The 19,054-nt window shown below is 42.6% G+C and overlaps 2 protein-coding genes across 5 annotated transcripts; both read left to right on the top strand.

The window, feature by feature from the left end:
* Positions 1–208: 208 nt before the first annotated feature.
* Positions 209–5,683, top strand: SERF1B (small EDRK-rich factor 1B). The gene is made up of 3 exons (XM_067569210.1): positions 209–363; positions 2,359–2,467; positions 5,488–5,683. The coding sequence occupies exons 1-3, from the start codon at positions 357–359 to the stop codon at positions 5,558–5,560; spliced, it is 189 nt and encodes a 62-aa protein (XP_067425311.1). The 5' UTR covers positions 209–356; the 3' UTR covers positions 5,561–5,683.
* Positions 5,684–6,013: 330 nt separating this feature from the next.
* On the top strand, positions 6,014–17,366 carry LOC137167187 (survival of motor neuron protein-like). Of its 4 annotated transcripts, none has more exons than XM_067569207.1 (9): positions 6,014–8,833; positions 9,160–9,231; positions 10,295–10,420; positions 10,812–11,012; positions 12,292–12,432; positions 13,333–13,404; positions 14,921–15,031; positions 15,833–15,914; positions 16,720–17,366. In XM_067569207.1, the coding sequence occupies exons 1-8, from the start codon at positions 8,771–8,773 to the stop codon at positions 15,887–15,889; spliced, it is 843 nt and encodes a 280-aa protein (XP_067425308.1). In that variant the 5' UTR covers positions 6,014–8,770; the 3' UTR covers positions 15,890–15,914; positions 16,720–17,366. The 4 variants fall into 4 exon arrangements, with proteins under 4 accessions (XP_067425308.1, XP_067425307.1, XP_067425310.1 ...); XM_067569206.1 differs by having other exon boundaries at positions 16,716–17,366; XM_067569208.1 differs by lacking the exon at positions 6,014–8,833 and adding an exon at positions 8,901–9,002 and having other exon boundaries at positions 16,716–17,366.
* Positions 17,367–19,054: the final 1,688 nt, after the last annotated feature.

Raw genomic sequence — 19,054 nt, 5'->3', positions numbered from 1 at the left:
CAAAGGCAAGATTTACTGAGCCCGAGCCCCACCCAAATTAGCAATAGCAATCCCTAGACCCTACTAACAGGGCAGGCGCATTGTTGCCGCTCCGAAGCCGCACCCACAGCTCTGAGGGTTCCAAGTTCTAATTCGTCGTTCTATTCCGATCTGGGCGGCCGTGATATTGTGACGGCTGCGTGTTTATGCTACGTCATAGAGGCGTGTCACTATAAGTTGCCTCTCGGGAGGAGGGGCGGGGGAGAGGGGTAGGCAGAAGGTTCTGGCACTGGCCCGTAGCCGGAGCGCTCTGGAGCAGAGCAGCGCTAGGAGCTGAGCTCAAGTTCGGCGAGTCCCGCCCGGGATATTGTCTCGCCATGGCCCGTGAGTAACGATCTGCGCGGCCCCTCCCTGTCGGGAACGGCTCTGCCGGCCCCGCGCGGTCGCTGTCGGGCCTGGGTGATGAAGCGGCGGCTGCCCGGGCCCCCGGGGCGGGCTGTGAGAGTGGCGCTTGGGGCCTTCTCGTCCCCTCCTATAATGGCGCCTGGTCCCGGTAATCCAGGCTCTAGGCGCCTCTTTCCTGCTCTGGCCGCCGCGCCCGGCCCGGCAGCGCCCACTCCGCGCCGGGTTCTGCAGGCCCCGGGGCCCGTGAGCCCCGCAGGCTCCCTCCGACCCAGCGCCATAGTGGCTCCACCCGACGTCTGCAGGAGCGGCCGGGCCCGTGCGGTGGCGACTGTTTCCAGGGTACACAACCGTGGTGCGGGGCTCTCCGTCGTCGGTCTCCACCCAGGAAGGGGCCTAGCGCAGCCGAGCGGTGTGGGGGGCGCCCTCTGTCTGTCGCACTGCGACCGCGCTCCTTGGTGACTCCATTTTCCTCCCTGTAAAACTGGCGATTTCTGGAGCGACGTATCAGTGTCTGTAAACATGGGGCCTGCCCTGAGGGCTCCCCAAAAAACGGTGTCCCTAAAACCAGCCTTAAAAACGTCGGCCGCTCTGAACACAGCAGAGCCTCCCGGGGTAGGGTTTGCAGGGCTGCTTGTAATGACCTGATCAGCCAGGGCCAGTAGCTCAAAGTTTCATTGCTGGCTGTCAGGCGACAAATAAAATGCCCTTCAATGGCCCCTGAGCAGTATCTAGTACCACCCTGCTTAACTTAGCACTGCCAGACTGTGCCTCCCCATTTACGTAAATAACTAAAACCAACCAAAAATGTTGAATGTGGCAGTGCTATGAGGTGTTGCAGGGCCCTAAATTGATGGAAGTCAGATGTTGGGGGTGCAATGCCATTTGCTTATGTTAATGGCAGAAAATCACTATCTAGTCCTAGAGTGAACATCACAGTAGAAGTCTGATAAATTCATTACGACAGTTTTCTCGGACTACAGCAACTTTTTCAGCATTTCTCCTGGCAACAAGCTGATTTTCAACGTTACTGTAGTTGTCTGTTTTATATCAATTTGGGATATGTTCCAAGTTCAGTTCATAATGTCTAAACAGACACCTTAAGTTCACTGTAGTGATCCAAGTTCAAGGAAGAACTGGGTAATTAAGAACAAAACTTTCTCACACAAGTGTCCTCTAGCCTGATGGGGAAGTTGCAGGTTTATGTAATCTGTGACACAACTCACTCACAGCATCTCTTCATAAGGAGATTATGGTATGTGCAACTTGAGGTAAAAAACAGGCATGGATGATGTGTGCTGTATCCTGTCATCCTGAGATCAGGAGTACTTTCTTATACATGCACATGGGTAAAATAGTAATTGAAGAGGCACAGTAGACCTGGAGATGTTTCTGCTATGCTGACCAGTTCTAATTTTCATTGTATAGTGAACTTTCATGGTTTAAAGACCCTGGTACATGTAAAATTTTAAATACTACATCATCAGACTACATACCTAACGTTGATGATTATCAGTGGAAATACTTTTGTCAGTTTATTCATGTGGTGAAATCAACATTTACTGACACCAATAAAAATCTGACCCTCCAAGATTATTGTAACTTTGCCAAACATAAGAGGTTTAAGGTGAAGCTTTCCATGCCGCATGTCTGCCTCAAGCTGAAGTTCCTATGAATACTTCAGCAAAAAACATTTAGCTGTTTCTCAAAGCAAGGTTAGGGAAAATCATGTTAAAAATTCTTATCTGTTAAATTTGGGAAGCTCTGGGACCTCCTTGCTGAACAGCAATACTGCTAGTCTGTGTTTCAGAATTTTTCTTGGCTCCAGACTTGGGGAGGAAAACCTCCATGTGTAGTTTTAGTAAACCTTTTTACTAATTTTGGTCTTAAGCTACTAAATCACTCAGTACACAATCTTAAAGAGTGGAGGTAAGGAAGGGAATTTGCAGCATATGTATAAACTTGAATATTATGTAGGTGGGAACCAGCGTGAACTTGCCCGCCAGAAAAACTTGAAGAAAACCCAGGATATCCTCAAGGGGAAAAGGAAAGAGGATAGTTTGTCTGCTTCTCAGAGAAAACAAAGGTAAGCTCTACTATACAGGTGTCAGATGAGGTGTGGGTGGGTGGTATTCTTTAAGCTTTGTTCAAGAAAATAAATTGCACCTACTTGAGATGCTAATGGATTATGATAATTTTGTAACATAGAATATTAAGGTTGGAAAGGACCTCCTGAGGTCATCTAGTGTAACCCCCTGCTCAAAACAAGACCAACCCCAACTAAATCATCCCAGCCAGGGCTTTGTCAAGCCGCACCTTAAAAACCTCTAAGGATGGAGATTCCACCACCACCTCCCTAGGTAACCCATTCCAGTGCTTCACCACCCTCCTAGTGAAAGTTTTTCCTAATAGACAACCTAAACCTCTCCCACTGCAACTTGAGACTGTTACTCCTTGTTCTCTTCTCAGTGATGGCAGAGGACAACCTTGTTCCATCCTCCATGGAGCCCCCTCCCCCCCCCCCTTTCAGGTAGTTGAAGGCTGCTATCAAATCCCCCCTCATTCTTCTCTTCCTCAGATTAAACAAGCCTAATTCCCTCAGCATCTCATAAATCTTGTGCTCCAGCCCCCTAATCATTTTCATTGCCCTCCTCTGGACTCTCTCCAATTTGTCTATATTCTTCTTGCTGTGGGGGGCCCAAAACTGGACACAATACTCCAAATGTGGCCTCACCAATGCTGAATAGAGGAGAATAATTTCCTTCGATCAGCTGGCAATGCTTCTGCTAATGCAGCCCAATATGCCATTAGTCTTCTTGGCAATGAGGGTACACTATTGACTCATATCCAGCTTTTCATCCACTGTAACCCCCAGGTCCTTTTTCTGTAGTCTGTCCCCAGTCTGTAGCAGTGCATGGGATTCTTCTGTCGTAAGTGCAGGACTCTGCCCTTGTCCTTGTTGAACCTCATCAGATTTTTGTTTTTTGGCCCAATCCTCCAATTTGTCTAGGTCAGTCTGTATCCTATCCCTACCCTTTAGCATATCTACCACTCCCCCCAACTTAGTGTCATCTGCAAACTTGCTGAGCATGCAATCCACTCTGTCCTCCACATCATTCATGAAGGTGTTGAACAAAACATCTGCACATACTTTAGGTTACTCAGGCTTGGCTTCCCTCCAATGTTTCCAGAGCTTGGCTCGGTCTTGGGTGGATAGGCCTCAAATGCCCTTCTGAAGGGTTCTGCTATAGTCCTTGGTTTTGACTCCTCGATTTTGGGGGGGGGGGGAGTGGCAATACCTTCCCAGCCGCTCATTTGAGGAGCCAAAACAAAATGTTCAGATTGTGCACTTAATATTTTCCTTCCCTCTTACATGCTTTGAGACTTTCTTAAGAGTGTAGTTCCTGGAGAATAAAGCAGCATACCAGCTCAATCCAAACCGTGGGTACTTTTCTTATCTAAACAAGGCATTAGCCATTTCAGTCTGAAAAGCAGCTTCATCTAGTAGACAAGAGAGATCAGTTCATCAATTTGTATATAAATTGAGTATTGTCTCATTCACAGTGGGTCCCCTAGCATTCCTCTGAACTGAATGCCAGTGAAGGATTGTAAGAGAAAACTAACAGGAAGAGAAACACAGGGGGAAGAGAACCTTTTTGTGAGGTGCATATCAAATGTTTGCTTGAATATATTTGAGGGATGCCTAGGCAGGCCCCCTTCATTAAGGGAGTAAAAGGAGAGTACTTCTGTTTAATGAACAAGGGTTTGGTTGAAAATGCTGGACTACTTTGACAAGACTTTAGCTTAGTCTCTAGAAAGGATATTATGATTTTGTTTATATCCTTTGTTTCCAATACTCTTACTGATATTTGAATCTGTAGTCTTTGATAAACTTATTCTTGTTTTCACTGTAGCTATATCTAAGTGCTGTGATGTTACGTGAAGTGATTGTCTTGAGCTGAATCTTAAGTTAGTGTGTATAGAATAGTGTGAATAGCAGGTGTAGTAATTCTGGAAGTGCAGTGGATCACAACAGGGAACACTCCCAAGTATTCAGGGATTGGTGTGTGCCTATCACTATCTGAACAGAGAGCAAGGTCTGCAGGGGTCTGGAATATAGAGCTTGTGCTGCCAGAGACTGTTGGCTCCAGGGAGTTGATAAACAGCAGGCACAAATCAAAGTACTTCATGCTAACTGGGTAGTGGTGAGGTGCCTCACAACCCTGAGTACTCTTGGGGAAGCATCACAGTAAACACAGTCCGTACTAAGATCCAGGCAACAAATGAAGTTTGAAGTCTGGTCACAACATGACTCAAGGCCACCACAGTGTTCTTGAATTATAAGGCTTTAATATAACACCTTGTACTGTAGAATTAATTACTAGCATTAAAGACCAACTGCCTCAGAATACACTTTCAAATTGAAACTGGTTCAGTAATTAGCTGGCTCCAGGTCCAGTCAAATAAGAGAGGACACATCCTCTTGATCTAAAGGTTACAAATAGAAAGATGCTTTACCTGTGTGTTACAACTACGTAAAAAGCTGTCAGACTCCTGACTTTACTGAGAACATACAAATCCTGTTTCATTACTTTTGGTGGGCTTGTTATCTAGTCCATTCATGTGACTGAGTATAATCTTTGGAGTGGATCTTAGAATATCTATACTAAATGGCTTTATTTGACTTCCATTACTTCTGTTGAGTATTGGCAGGCATAAAATTCAAGTAAGGTTTAAATGTTTGAGCTTGTATTCACCTTTTATGCACCTGCTGCTGAAATAGTATCAGACTAAACTTCATTGCTACCTTATCCAGGATGTGTTGACAGGTATATGAAATATGAGTAGCTCTTTCAGTGTGGTAAAATGCAGGCAAGTAGACTTGTTATCTAGGCTGATCTTCTGCAGGGTATCAACCTCTTGTCCTGATTATTTTTAAGCTTAAAAATTGATCCACTGGATGCTGTTGCATTTGGGTTTTGTCCCATTGGTTGAAAACCAATAATGGAAGTAACCTGTAGAAAGTAAGATGAAGCCTAATAGTAACAGTAAAGAAATATTTCCAGTAGCTCACTATTTTTCTAACTACATGTCTATCTTTTACAGAGACTCTGAAATCATGCAGCAAAAGCAGAAAGCCGCTAATGAGAAGAAGTCTCTGCAGGCAGGAGCAAAATAAACTTGTGTGGCTACTCAAATGACCTAATGTTACAATACAATGTAGATCAATCAAGCTATAGGGCCTAAAAGATCAGACTTATTTGTAAAAGTGGCCTGTCATTAAATGGTTGTTTATCTTATACTTGCAGATTTGTTCAATTTGCACTTATTTAGAATGTTTGGTTAGTATAGGCTGAGTATAACCAAGTCTTCATTCATTAAATTAGCTGGAATAGTTTAAGTGTTGGTAGCAATCGTTTAATTTCACCATTATTAACAATGTTGGCTTGTGTTACTATACTAATAAATCCACAATTAAACCAGATTACCCTCTTCATGACCCTTAAAGCATAACAATAGTTCAAAGTGGAACACTACTTTAAAAGTCCAATACCATTGTGCAATGCATTCAAACTTGTAAAGGTCTGAACTGTAAATCTCATCTTAAATTATTTTTACAATAAAATGTTGCATGAAGTATTTAATCTGAAATGGGTACAGTGGATAACCTTTTACTAGGCTTGAATTAAAAAACTACCTTAAAGTGCAGATTTGTTTAGAACACTAACTTTTCAAAACTAATTTTCAGAAGACTAAAATCTGGCATGATTTGTTTAACAAGTCGTATTGTGAGAGATTACAGTACACCTGCCTGTAAACTTTTAGTTTAGCTTCACTTGTCTGGTTGGGAAGGGCAGTAAACTAGTAACCACAGATCTATGGCCTTTAGATTTTCTGAGCAGCCGAAAGTCAATGAGAACTGCTCAGAAAAATCTGAAAACTAGCCAGCCCTCTTTCATTAAAATTAGATTGTTTTAAATATCATTCTTGAGACTAGTTTAGGAAAAAATCATGGGAGGGCAAATAAAAGGTTTTTAAACCTATACTAAACTTAATCCTTTCTCATCTACATAATGTTTTGCATGTACAATGAGGTAGATTGCCCTATCTACCAGAAGAATCCTTATTAAGCCAGAGTCACAGTTGAGGGCAGTGAGCACATTTTTGGAGCCTTTGCTGCTATATACATAAGCTCTCTCTAGTGGTGGCTCTCCCAAAGCAAAGTGAGCTGTAGCAGAGCAAACTGTGTAGACATGGCTCTTGGGAGCAGGCAAGGTGGATTTCAGGGAGCTCAAAGTTAGCTTTACAACATACAGTGGGGGAGGCAAAATTATTAGTCATGCAACTTTCACTGCTTTTTCTGCCCTCTATGCATGCCTCAAAAGTGATGTAAACTGTAGTTTCCTTTCGATTCCTAAGTATGTAATACATTAATTAATGAAAAGTAGTCTGAACTACCAGTTAGCATAATCGCAGGTTTTGCTCTCTAGATAATCTGCCAGATCTTCCAATAAGGATAACTGTCAATTCAGATAGACACTCTTGGGTGTGTGAGAAGCTGGAGCAAAGCTTAGGGTGCAGGTGACCTTCATATCTTAATAGCCTTGACTGCATAGTTATTTATATCATGCCTGGGGCCATGGCTCCTGCTGTAAGCAGTTACCTTGGCTGGAGAAAGGGAGTACAATGCAAGGGTACAGTAATGGTTTTGTAAGAATATAAACAAATGGCATGAGGCAGTTGCAGGTCCCAGTAACTTCAGTGGGAGTTGCACGTATCCAACTGCTTGATAGAATATTCTATGTGTCCTGCCCCTGTTCTTAAACTTATTGGGGGATGTAGTTTAAAAAAAAAAAAAAAAATCAACAGTTGAGCAAAAACTTAAAAAGCTATAAAGATGCTGTCATTCTTAACATGAGAGGTAGTTCTCCCTGTGTTAATTTCTGGCTGCAAGAATGATGTAATGGAACTAGCTTATTCAGAACTGCTTGCAAGGGTGGCAGTTTTGATGGCAGTGCTAATAGTGCAAGCATACTCACTAGAATTAACATTAACCCATATTATGAGCAAGGAGGGGTTAGTACCCATTTTAGGTCTCTTCCCCCATGACAACTGGAAGATTCTGTACAAGAAATGTTTGCATTAAAACAGGCATGATCAAGCTACAGTACTCACTAAGTGGTTTATATAAGAGCAGTTGCTCAGCAGCTCCATATAAAACTTTTCATACTGTACAAGTGAGAGTAGAGCACTCCAAATCTGTTGTCACAAGCAGGGCTGGAGCAGCTGCCAGCCAGGGATGCAGCAAACAGTTGATCAGCTCTTAGGCAGGAGGGGTAGCTGGGAGGGCTCATCAGCTGTTTAGGATGGCAGGGGCTCAGCTGCTGTGTGGATGCTGGTAAGTCTACAAGGGAGGGCAGATTGCAGTTGGGTAAAAGTTTATTCCTGCAGCTGTAGAGCAGAGGCTGACCAACATATTTATATCTGTGCAGGGCTCTAAGTGAGAGCTTAAGACTGCTACCCAAAATAAAGCAATGGGATATTTTCCTGTGTTCAGATACACCTATCATCTCCACATAAATAAAAAACTAAGATTTCCTTACACAATTTTCAATGAGAATTTTCTGAACTGTGCCTTGATCTCTTGAACTGTAGACTTGGGTTATTGCTGTACGATATCCATCTTGCCCACTAAATGTTAGGGGGCTGTCACATATTTTGCCTCTAGGGCTAATACCACCAAGTTTCCGGTCAGTCCATCTTATCCTTACTAAAAATCTGACACGCACACACCATGGTGCTATGCTAATGGGGCATTTAGTCTCTTTCAAAACAAACTAAAAATGTGTCTTGCACAACAGCGTTTTGATGCTGGCTTCCTGTGTATCTGCTCCGGCCTCCTGTGAGGAAATCACATTAATTTAAATAGGAAATGAAGATTACCCCCACCCAATGGGGACATGGAGGGAAGGGGTGAGAAGAACCTTGCAGGCCCCCCTTGTTAAAACAATGGCTGCAGCGCACGGGTTGCAAGAGGCGCGGCAGGGTTGTAGCCGCAGCCGGGGCTCCGCTGGGTGCCTAGGTTTGTAATTAGGGGCCCCGAATCCAGCCCGGCTGGTGCTGGAGCTCTCCCTCCTGCGAAGGGAGCGGCCGGCAGGGGGCAGCAGGCAGCCCGCCCGCTCCCTCCCTGGCATAGAGCGGATCAGTGGCAAAGGGAGACTCCGACCCAAGCAGCTACCGCTGCTAATCAAGCTCCACCCTCTTCAAGTCGCCTGTGGTGGGGGCGGGCTGTAGTGAAGGCTGCGCATGCGCAATTGCGCGCTGACCGACTGCGCAGGCGCCAGTGGTCGCGCTTGCGCAGCGCGCACCCAGCCGACTTCCCGCTAGCATGGCAGGGGCAGCCCGCGGCGCCGGCGGGGAGCCGGTGCTGTTTAAACGCGGCGCCGGACAGGTAGCGGAGGCGGGTGGGTGCCGCGCCGGGCCGGGGCCGCGGCTCCGGGCCAGGCTGAAGGCGTGGGGCGATGCTTGGGGCCTTCTGAGGCGCGTGGGGCAGACTGGGCCGGGCCGGGCCGGGCTCGGCGGCGGCGGAGATGCGCCCCGCGCGCTCGGGGCCGCTCCCGGTAGCGAGAGCTGGCGGCGGCCTGTTAGCGGCCTGGGTGTGGTGGGAGCGGGTCTACCCCTGCTGTGCCCTGTCCAGCTCCTCCCCCCGCCCGAGCCCGCGTGAGCGGCCCGCTGCCGCGGCCTGGCTGTGGGGTAAAGCTGCCTGTCTCCCCGCAGAGCGACGACTCGGACATCTGGGACGACACCGCCCTGATCAAGGCTTACGATAAAGCGGTGGCATCGTTCAAGGTAGTGCGCGGCCTAGGGCTCTCCCGCCCCGCGTCTCCCTTACTTTGCTGGCAGCCCAACACACCTAATCGATCCTTCCCCCGCTCCCTCCGTCTCACAAAGAAACTGCTGCTGATCTTTGCTATGTGTGGCTCCGATCCTGTGGGGAGCCCCGCGGGGGGAGGGCTCCATGCAGGATCGGGGCTTCCCCCCCGACACCCAGGTCCTTTGTAGTTCCAACAAAGCTTTGAATTTCTAGACTGAGGAATGCATAACTATCCCTGATGACTTCTGGAGGTGACTTCTGATCCTCCTCCAGTGAGGAATTATGATAAGTCACTGCAAATAGTTTTTGTAATGGCTGTCGTTTGTTCTTTTTTCAGATTGTGGCAGTTAAGGGGATGCTTTTCTATCCCTTAGTTACAGGCCCAGGCTACATGTATAATTTAGATAAACATCATGACATTGCTCAGGGATATGAGAAACTTGCAATTCTGTAGTTTGGGTGAGGTTCTGGGGCTTGGGTTGTGCTGGAGGTCAGACTAGATGATCATATCCCTTCTGACTTTAGAGTCTATGTGGCTGGATTGACAGAAGGATGCTTCTATTGATTGAACTACCACCACTTGAGGAGGTTGATTAACTGATGGAAAAATCCTTTCTATTGCAATAGGAAGCGTTTATACAACAGCTTTACAGCAGCACAGCTATATCACCAGATATACAGAGTTGTACTGCTGTAGCACCCATAGTGTAGAGAAGCCCATTTAGGTCAAAATATTCTTTCAGAAGTAGAATTGTACAAAATGGCTCATACAAATTCAAATATCACATTGGGCTAAAATCTGTGTCTTAAAGACACGCATCTAATTTAGTGGATCTTTTTACAATACCATATTACTGTATATAAACAGAATAAATACATGCACCCTTACCATTATGTCATTTATGCGAACAGGAGAAATTTGCGATCTCTATCTCCTGTTTAGCTCTGATTGCTTTTGTGATAAAGGGATAGAAGTACATGTTATAGTTGAAATGTTGGGGTATAATTCATTGAATCTTTTTTATTATTATTTTGTAGAATGCTCTAAAGAATGGTGAGTGTTCGGAGCCTTCGGACAAACAAGAACAGTGCTCAGGGACAAAGAGAAAAAACAACAAAAAGAACAGAAGTAGGAAGAAAAGCAATGCAGCACCATTGAAACAGGTCACTTTAAAAACTGCATACCAAAATTAAATGTTAACACTTTTTTGTATCGCACATGTTCATAGTCACTTTTAAAACATGGTAAGGTTTATTTGCTCATCAAGGGAAGATTTTAGTTATTGACCTCAATGAAATTGTAAATAAGATTTGTAAATTTTGGCTCTGCTGCACATACCTGAGAGACATATAAATTGGATACAAAGAAAAATCTGTAGTGAAGAGAGACACATCATGCACTATTTAGTTAAAAAGTTAGTATACATAGTGGATATGTTAACATTTAGATGCTTGTTTAAACTCTTGAGTATGAGAAGAGTTACACTGGGGGAAAATATTATTTTTCAAAGGTCACAATATAGCTGTTGACTTGACTTTCTTGCTTTTATTGCAGTGGAGAGTTGGTGATACCTGTAGTGCAGTTTGGTCTGAGGATGGCAATGTGTACCTAGCAACTATTGCCTCAATCAATCACAAGAGTGGGACGTGTGTTGTTGTTTACACTGGGTATGGAAATAAGGAAGAGCACAATCTATCTGATCTGCTTCTTCCAAACACCATTGAAAGAGAAAACAAGGAGCAGAATGCTGGGGAGGTGAGAGGGCAAATATAAACAATATTCTACTAAAAATAAGCAAAAACGTCTGTTATATTCTTGTTGCCCTCGTAGAATTGAGGGAAGAGAAGAGAATGTGAACCAAAAGGCATCCTTGGTGTAAGTGGGCATGAATCTGTTGAAAGCAATGGCACCTGATTGGTAGTGTGGCCTCATGGATAGGGTACTGGACTGAGATTCTAGAGACCTGACTTCAATTCCCAGCTGTGCCACTTTGCTGGGTGACCTTGGGCTAATGACTTCCTTTCCTGGATTTAGTTTTCTGATCTGTCAAATGGGGATAGTGATACTGACCTTTGTAAAGCACTGAGAGCTATGGACAAAAAAAGTTATAGAAGTGCTAAGTGGGATTATTATTACTGTTACCACACCGGGACTGTATATGACCCTGTGATTCTTGCACACAACTCTAATTCTCACCTGCAGGATTGCTTCTCCTGATGCTTCATTTAATGCAGGGAGATGCTGTCTTTCTCAGTGCACCAGTATCAATCTACTGTTTCAATCTCTAATCAGCAGTGCTGGACATCAAGAAGTTTTGCTAGTGGGATAATAGACATGGCAGGTCTGAAAACAGCTGTGTCTTTTCCCCTGTAGACTGCAGACTTTTGGCCCTTTTTACAGGAAAATGTAACTCATCTACTGTTTTTGCTGATGCTGGGCTCAGTGTTCAATGTGGAGGATTTCATATGAGATTAGGGAGTGATCTTTGTATGTGTGTATGTGCTAAGAAATAGCCTCGGCATTAAAATGTTTTGAAGTCACTTTCTGAGTTTTAGATTATCAAAATCCAAGTTCCCAATATATATAAAAGACTAGAAAAAGGTGGAAGGAGTGGGAGAACTGGACAACTGAGTTGTCTAAGTTAGTAATAGGTGGCAGTGCTAGAGATGAAGAAGGAATGAGAAAATAAATAGGGGAGGAACAGAACTGTCAAAGACCTTGGATGTGAGACAAGAAGATTGAACTTCATGTAGTAGAAAGGCAGGAGACCGTGGTTAGATTCAAAGAGAAAAGGATCAAAATGAAAAACAAGGAAGATGATCTTAGCAGATGCATTTTTGAATCAACAGGGGCAAAGTTAAGAAATCAGAGTGGAGCAGGAGTGCTGAAATCAAGATGGAAGTGGTTATGGATAAGGCCTTCCTAGTGAAAAGTTTAATGTTGAATTTGGCTTAACATTTGCTATGAACACATGAGGGTAGTAACTTGGGAACCAGTCTGCCTGAGTTTTAATTAAAAATAGTTTTCCTTGTAGAATGAAAATGAGACTCAGTATTCAACAGATGAAAGTGAAAAGTCCTCCCAGTCTCCTGGAAACAAATACAACTCTACAAAATTAAAATCCTCTCACTGGAACTCCCGTTTTCCACCTCCACCACCGCCAGGCCTGGGAAGGGTAAGCATAGTACTAACTGGGATAGTGGCTTGCAGCACAGCAGGAACTTTAGCTATTACTTACTTCACAGCTCTGAGAAAATAATGTATTTACCACTCTTCTAGCCATTAAATTCCAACTTTTGCACAGTGTTAAGCGCTCAAGATAACTCTTGAATTTTAATGTGCACCTCTATGGTAAACAGTAGGGGTGAAATCCAGACACCTTCGTAGTCAATTGAAGTTTTCCCATTGACTTTTTGGGGGCCACGGTGTCACCCTCTGTATTTCAAATCTAGAATAGATTCTACATGATACAGCAATGGAAACAAAAACAATTGGCTTTATTTTTGGAACAGTACAATATAAGTAGAAGATGACCAGAAAATCTCATATCTGAAGAACCAATATAAATTAAGATGAGCCTATCATTTCATCTTTAAATGCAAGCATAGACACAGTGTGATTGTGATAAAAATATGTGGTATAGTAAAGTTACTATTAAAAAATAAAGTGAACTTAGTCACTTCATAACTGATTATCTGGTCTAGGGTATCTCTTGCATATAGGAATATTACATGTAAGGAATAGTTCTTAATGTGAGTGTACAACTTCAGATTTCCATTTAAAGGCGTTTTAAAAATTACTATTAAAATATCACTTCAGGCCTGTCTTTTAGTTTTATTTATTTATTTATTTATTTAACTTTTTTTTTGCTTCGCTTGGTGACTCATGTCAGAGAATATTAGCAAGAAGCATTCACAGCTGGCCCATATTCCTATACTGTTGATTCATTAAGTCAAACTTGCTACCTTTGCTTAAGCAATTTTGTGACCTGTTGTGCAATAATATTTTAAGGCAGAAGGTTTCTTTCCCTCTTTTAATTTCAAATTGTGTTTCATATTCAATTATTTCACTATAGCCTGGATCAAAATTCAGTGGACCACCACCTTTCTTATCAAACTGCCCTCCACCATTCGTAACAGGACCACCGGTAAGTGGTAGGTGAAAAATATAGTGATTAAAGGCAAATATTTGTGATCTCCACTTTTCCAACTGACTTTCTTGGTCACCTGTGTGCATGTGCATGCTTTTAAATTGAAAAGACTATCTATGTGCCCAGTAGCAATGTTCCATTAAGCCAATTTTAATGTTCCAATTATAAATTTCACCCCAGCTTCAGGGGTTTGTATTCAGTATCACAGGGAGTAAATTTCTGTTATGGAGTTCACAGGTATGTAAAGAGTAAGATGTGTTTTATACAGCGTTTTTGTGCTGGTCTAACTATTTCCGTTGTGTGTGTGACTTTTTACTGAAATAGTTTTGCTGATATTGCAGGATAAATATAAAATGAAAGAATTAAAGTTAGCTTAAATTAGGTTAAGGAAATGTATTTGTTGTAAAGAAAGGCTATGACTAGCAAATAGAAGGAAGGCCATGAAAGTAATAAGTGGTAAGGCCAGAGAGAAGAAATAAAGTAGGGAGAATGTCTGGTTCAATGAATAACTAATAAAATGAGGGGAAGTTTCTAAAAATAAGGCTTCTAAGGGATAAGGGTAACTGCAAGTGGTTTTAAATCAAACAAAGAGAATGTCTTAAAATGAGCCAACAGAGCCCTTCCCCAATCCACACACTTGTGTTAAAGCCCATGTGACTCCAGGTGCAATAGGAAAATTGTTGGACAGCAAGGAGGAGGGGTGGAAAGGCCTTGGGAAGAATGGGGGTTGTAAATCTTATCTGGATTAAGACTGAAAATAAGGGTGAATTGTCTCAAATTAGGTTTTAGCTGAAGTCAGTAGTTGGCAATGACAGCTCTTGTTTAATGGGTATAAAACAAGTAAATTCTTAGAGTTCATTACTAATATCTGCCTGACCACATTGGAGCAAACAAATATGGATCTGAGCCATCCTTGGGCTTAGCCCATTTATAAATATCTTGATCAAATGCTTATGAGTGTTTAGTTACTGTTTGGATGTAATAAATTGCTTATTTGCTAGGCTTCTTAGGCATGTTCAGAGCGGCCTTTGGGTTTAATAAATTGGTGTTTGGTGATTTCCCATATTAATTTACAATATTATTAATAATTTCAACAGATATTAAATTCCCTTATGCTGACATAGCTTATTTCCTTTCCCTTGCGGGAATAGCGATATTGGTGCAACTACATCTGTATTAGGGGTTTATACTGCTTTACCTATATCCGTATAGATGTGTTATGAATTTTGGAAAATAAGTTAATGAAAGTTTTCCTTACTATATCTCCTAGTGGACATGCTGATCATAGGAGTTAAATACAGAGCAATGGTATATGTGCCTTTGTAAATAAGGTGTTTAAGCAAATACCATCTTATTTTAGTCACATTTAAATAGTGTGTAAGAACCATTTCTATTCTCTCATTTATTTGTTAATAACTTTAGAGTGGGTTATTGTCCCTCACTTCTCCTGCCCATAAGATAAACAAACACCAATATAATAAAGCAGTTCACAGTTTCTTTTACTATCTCCTAGTTGATTCCTCCTCCACCACCCATGGGTCCAGATTCTCCTGAAGATGAGGAAGCTTTGGGAAGTATGTTAATAGCCTGGTATATGAGTGGTTATCACACTGGCTACTATCTGGTAGGTGACAAGTGACTCCTGTTGAAATGTTGCATATGTAGTCTAGCTTTGGGTTCTGCTGTTACAGTTGCCACTTTCCAGTCCAGTGGGGAGTCTCCTAGCATACACAGTTTGTTATAACTGAAGAATAGATTGTGTGGATGGAGTACTTCTGGACTTGTTCAGTAGTCTTTGATTCTGTAAAGATTTTTTTTTCCTTCTCTGTCTATTGGTGGGGTGTAATATATAGAGCAAATCTGTTCTCTAACCCTTATTTCTTCATTGCTGACAGGTGGGAGGGCTGGGTTTGTGGTACATGAATAGCTCATGCTGGAGCTCCATGCTGATGAAAAATCCATGGTCGTGGAGGGCTGCTTTTTGCATAAATTGCATAAGAAGAAAAAATGTAGAAAGGATTTGACTTTCCAAGCTTTGATGATGATGGGATTTTTTTAATGTAATCTTGTTAACATTCAAATATGGATTGAAGACTAAACAAACAAAATTTGGGAATTGGCACTTTAGATTAAATGTCTGTGAGCTTCTGTTATTTACCTTCAGTTTAACACCAAAAATTTTTGAAGCTGTTCTGTAGAGGGACAGATCAAGACAAAAGCAAACGGTTAAGTTTTAGTCCCTGATTTCAGCATAATATGTTGATGGTGTCTTCAGTCTGTTATCCATAAAGAACCAAAATCTGTTTTTCATGAGAGAGACAAGAAGGATTTGGCCCAAAATGTTTTTACCATGATGAGCAAAGCTTCATTTTTTATTTTGTCTTCACACTTGAATAACAAACTCTTGCTATCCTGTGTCCCAAAGGGCTTAAAACAGAGCCGAATGGAAGCTGCCTTGGAGAGATGTCCCCACCCTAAATAATTGAATATCACTATCTTGAGCAATTGTGAGTACTGCATTTGTGTTAAAGTGTAATACTGCAATAGGTGGGTAGCCTGTGACCAAACTGAGAAACCCAGTTTGGAATCATGGCTTACATTCTAGGCTCCTGGAGAGTATTTCTTGAAAGAAAAGGGCAACCTTGGGTTCCAAGACCTCTAGTCATCTTGGCCAACAGTGAAGAAAATCTCTGCCACTCAAAATATAGCAGGTGACTTGCCACCAGGCAGAGTGGGTGAGAGCTGGAATAGGCTTTTATGTACTTTTTGAGGAGGGATTTGTGATTGGGAAATCAATGTGATTGATATTACTAAAAGTTAATTTATTTTCCTGGGTGAAATCTGAGTGCCACGGTGTTGACTTTCATTATGATTTAAAAGGGCTGCTTTCTTAAAGTGAACAAGACAGCTAGCTTAATCAGTCCTGGAAACAAAAGGCTTGTTAACTGAGTTTGTAATCAAAACTGACTTTTGTGCATACATTTTAGAAACAATTTCTTGCTTGTATATGTAGAGTAGGAGAGTGTGTGCTTGGTTTTCAAGACAGAATTAATATCTAGCTCAGTTTTAGTTTTTCTGTCCTGTTTATTTCCCTCTCTTTATTACTGAGTATCTGCACTTAAGTATTAATTGCATTACCGCAGTACAAAAAATGTATTCTGCCATCTGTTCCTTTTCACTTGTTTCTGTGACAAACTTTTCTTTAAATAAGTAATATTTTTTAGTAACTTGCAGGTGGATAAACTTGTTTTAAAAAATTTAGTGTGTGCATACACCTATACAATATAATTGTTGTTTCTCTTTTAAAGCCAGGTACAAATATTGCTCTCTGTGGGAGAGATGTCACTTGTGCATTGGTTGATAATGAAGATTTGATTTTTTTTAAATCAAGAAGACCTACTGGGCCTCACATCTAGACCCCTTGCATTTTAACAGTGAACTGCTGGACTGGATTAGTGCAACACCAGGCTTCTTAAAGTAGCAAAATAGTCATTCATGCATTCTTACAGGCAACCAGCAAGATGTATATGTAAAAAGCTCTGCCACAATAAAATGCTACCTGCCTCACTTAAACAGTTTGAGGCTAGTGTTACCAATTTTAAGAATACTGTACAGATCCCTTTAAAAACAAAACATGGTCATATTACTGCTGATTTCTCTGCATTATTGTATTTTCTTACATTTTTAAATTCTTAATTTGTATTATAATCCAAGTAATTTTGATCAAAACTGAGAAGTACAAAATATTTTACCAAGATACAGATTGGCAGTGATGTACATAATTGTGACTGCTGGTGGCAGTGACATGTAGAAAAAGTTGAAACACATTAAACATCCTATCTTATGAGTAGGATCAGAACCTGGAAAATAAAGCAGATGAACTAGGGAAGGCTCATTTATGGGTTGTTGCTATACTTATTTTGCATGTTTGTGAATAAAATTACTCCTTAAATTTTGAATTTGCTTTTTTAAACGTCAATAACAAATTTTGCTACTTAAATAGCATGGGGTTTTTTTTTAACATTTTGGATGGCATGTGTATATGTGAAAGACCTACTTTCTAGGTCATAGTTTCTCAAGTTGTGGTATGCATACCTCTGGAGGTACATAAGACACAGGCAGGGGGTATGTGGCAAAAAACCCAGTGAAGGGAGACGGGCAGTAACCGCTGACTTCTGGGGAAGTGGGGCGGCAGCCACCCACTTTCCATCTGGTTCCAGCTCCCAGCTGGGAGGTAGACGGCAGCTGCCCCAGTCCTGGGAAGCTGGGCGGCAGTTGCCAGCTTCTTGGGATGCCAGGGAGCAGCTGCCCGTGTCCCGCCTGGTCCCAGCTCCCAGGCGGGAGCCTGGCAGCAGCCTCCTGCTCTCAGCTGTTTGGCTGCCACCTGCACCTCAGCTCTGAGCTGAGACAGCCTCCACCGCCTTGGCTTGAAGATGGGCAGCAGCTGCCTGCCGCCTGCCCGCATCCCCAGGTCCCAGCCTGCACGGAAGCCTCCTCCGCCCCAACTCAGATTGGATGGCAGTCACCCACCTCCTAGGTTGGCAGCCAGGCAGCAGCTACCTGCAACTTGCCCAGGTGGCAGCTCCCCCTCCCCGGCTCAAAGCCTGGTGCCCAGAAAGCCAGGCAGGGAGAGCTCAGTGGCTTGCCCAGTCCTGGAGCCAGGCTCTTCTGGCAGATATACTTGTAAACTTCAGTGCTTTAGTTGAGCAGTGAAATTGACAACTATGCCAGCCCCACATTTTACCAATATAAAAATCTTAAAAGGGGACCTACATGGTGTGATTTGCCCCAGGCTCGTACCCCGTTAGGGACAGTCGGGGAGCGCTGCTGTCCACTCTGGTGGGCCGCTAGTGTCTGCTCATAACTCACAAGTTCTTGCCTGTGTGAGGGGAAACACCATGTGACTCTGCCATCAGTCCATAGTTATTGGCTGGCATTGACCTTTGCTCCTATATGGAGGAGGAAGGAGGGGAGAAACAGCAGGGGGTTTTGTGATCTGCCACAGCCACACAGCAGTGCAGAACTCAGAACTTTCCTGCTTTACAAGAAATGCAGTCATCCAGTGGTAAAGGAGAAAAAGATTGTATTTCTCAGAGTGGAAAATTGAGTGGTGGGGTACTTATTAAAATTTTCAAAAGTTAGGGGGTACTTGCTACTGAAAAGGTTGAGAAACACTGGTCTAAGTCATAGACATGTACTTGACACACACTATAGGTATAGCTGACCTAAGTATTTAAAATAATATCATAAAAACAAAACCAATCAAAACGGCTTGCATCACCATCCTTGTTTGGTGGTTTGTAGTTGGATTATATTTTAGTAGTAAACAGTATAAAGTGTTTATGCTAAAGTAGAAAAATGTGAAACTGGAACCAAACTTTAAAAAAAAAATTGGGGGGGGGTTCATTGTACGAACAGGGTACAAATCTGACTTGGAAACATTAAATAAAAATGTACATTGGTAGTGGTATGCAGCCTACTGCTAGGTGTGATCACTTCACATGAATAATCACTAAAAAGGAAATATGTAAAGTGAAGGCTTTACTAAAATGAAGTCCAATCAAGGAATGGGGTTGAGCTTGCTTTTACTGACCAGGCTGTGAAGAGTCTGTCCTGGATTTCATACATTTAGGAATGCTTTTGAAAT

Source organism: Emydura macquarii, unplaced genomic scaffold (genome assembly GCF_026122565.2).
Source record: "Emydura macquarii macquarii isolate MOO-44397 ecotype Brisbane River unplaced genomic scaffold, CSIRO-AGI_Emac_v2 contig_2897, whole genome shotgun sequence".
Lineage (NCBI taxonomy): Eukaryota > Metazoa > Chordata > Testudines > Chelidae > Emydura > Emydura macquarii.
This window is presented reverse-complemented; position numbering and strand designations above follow the sequence as displayed.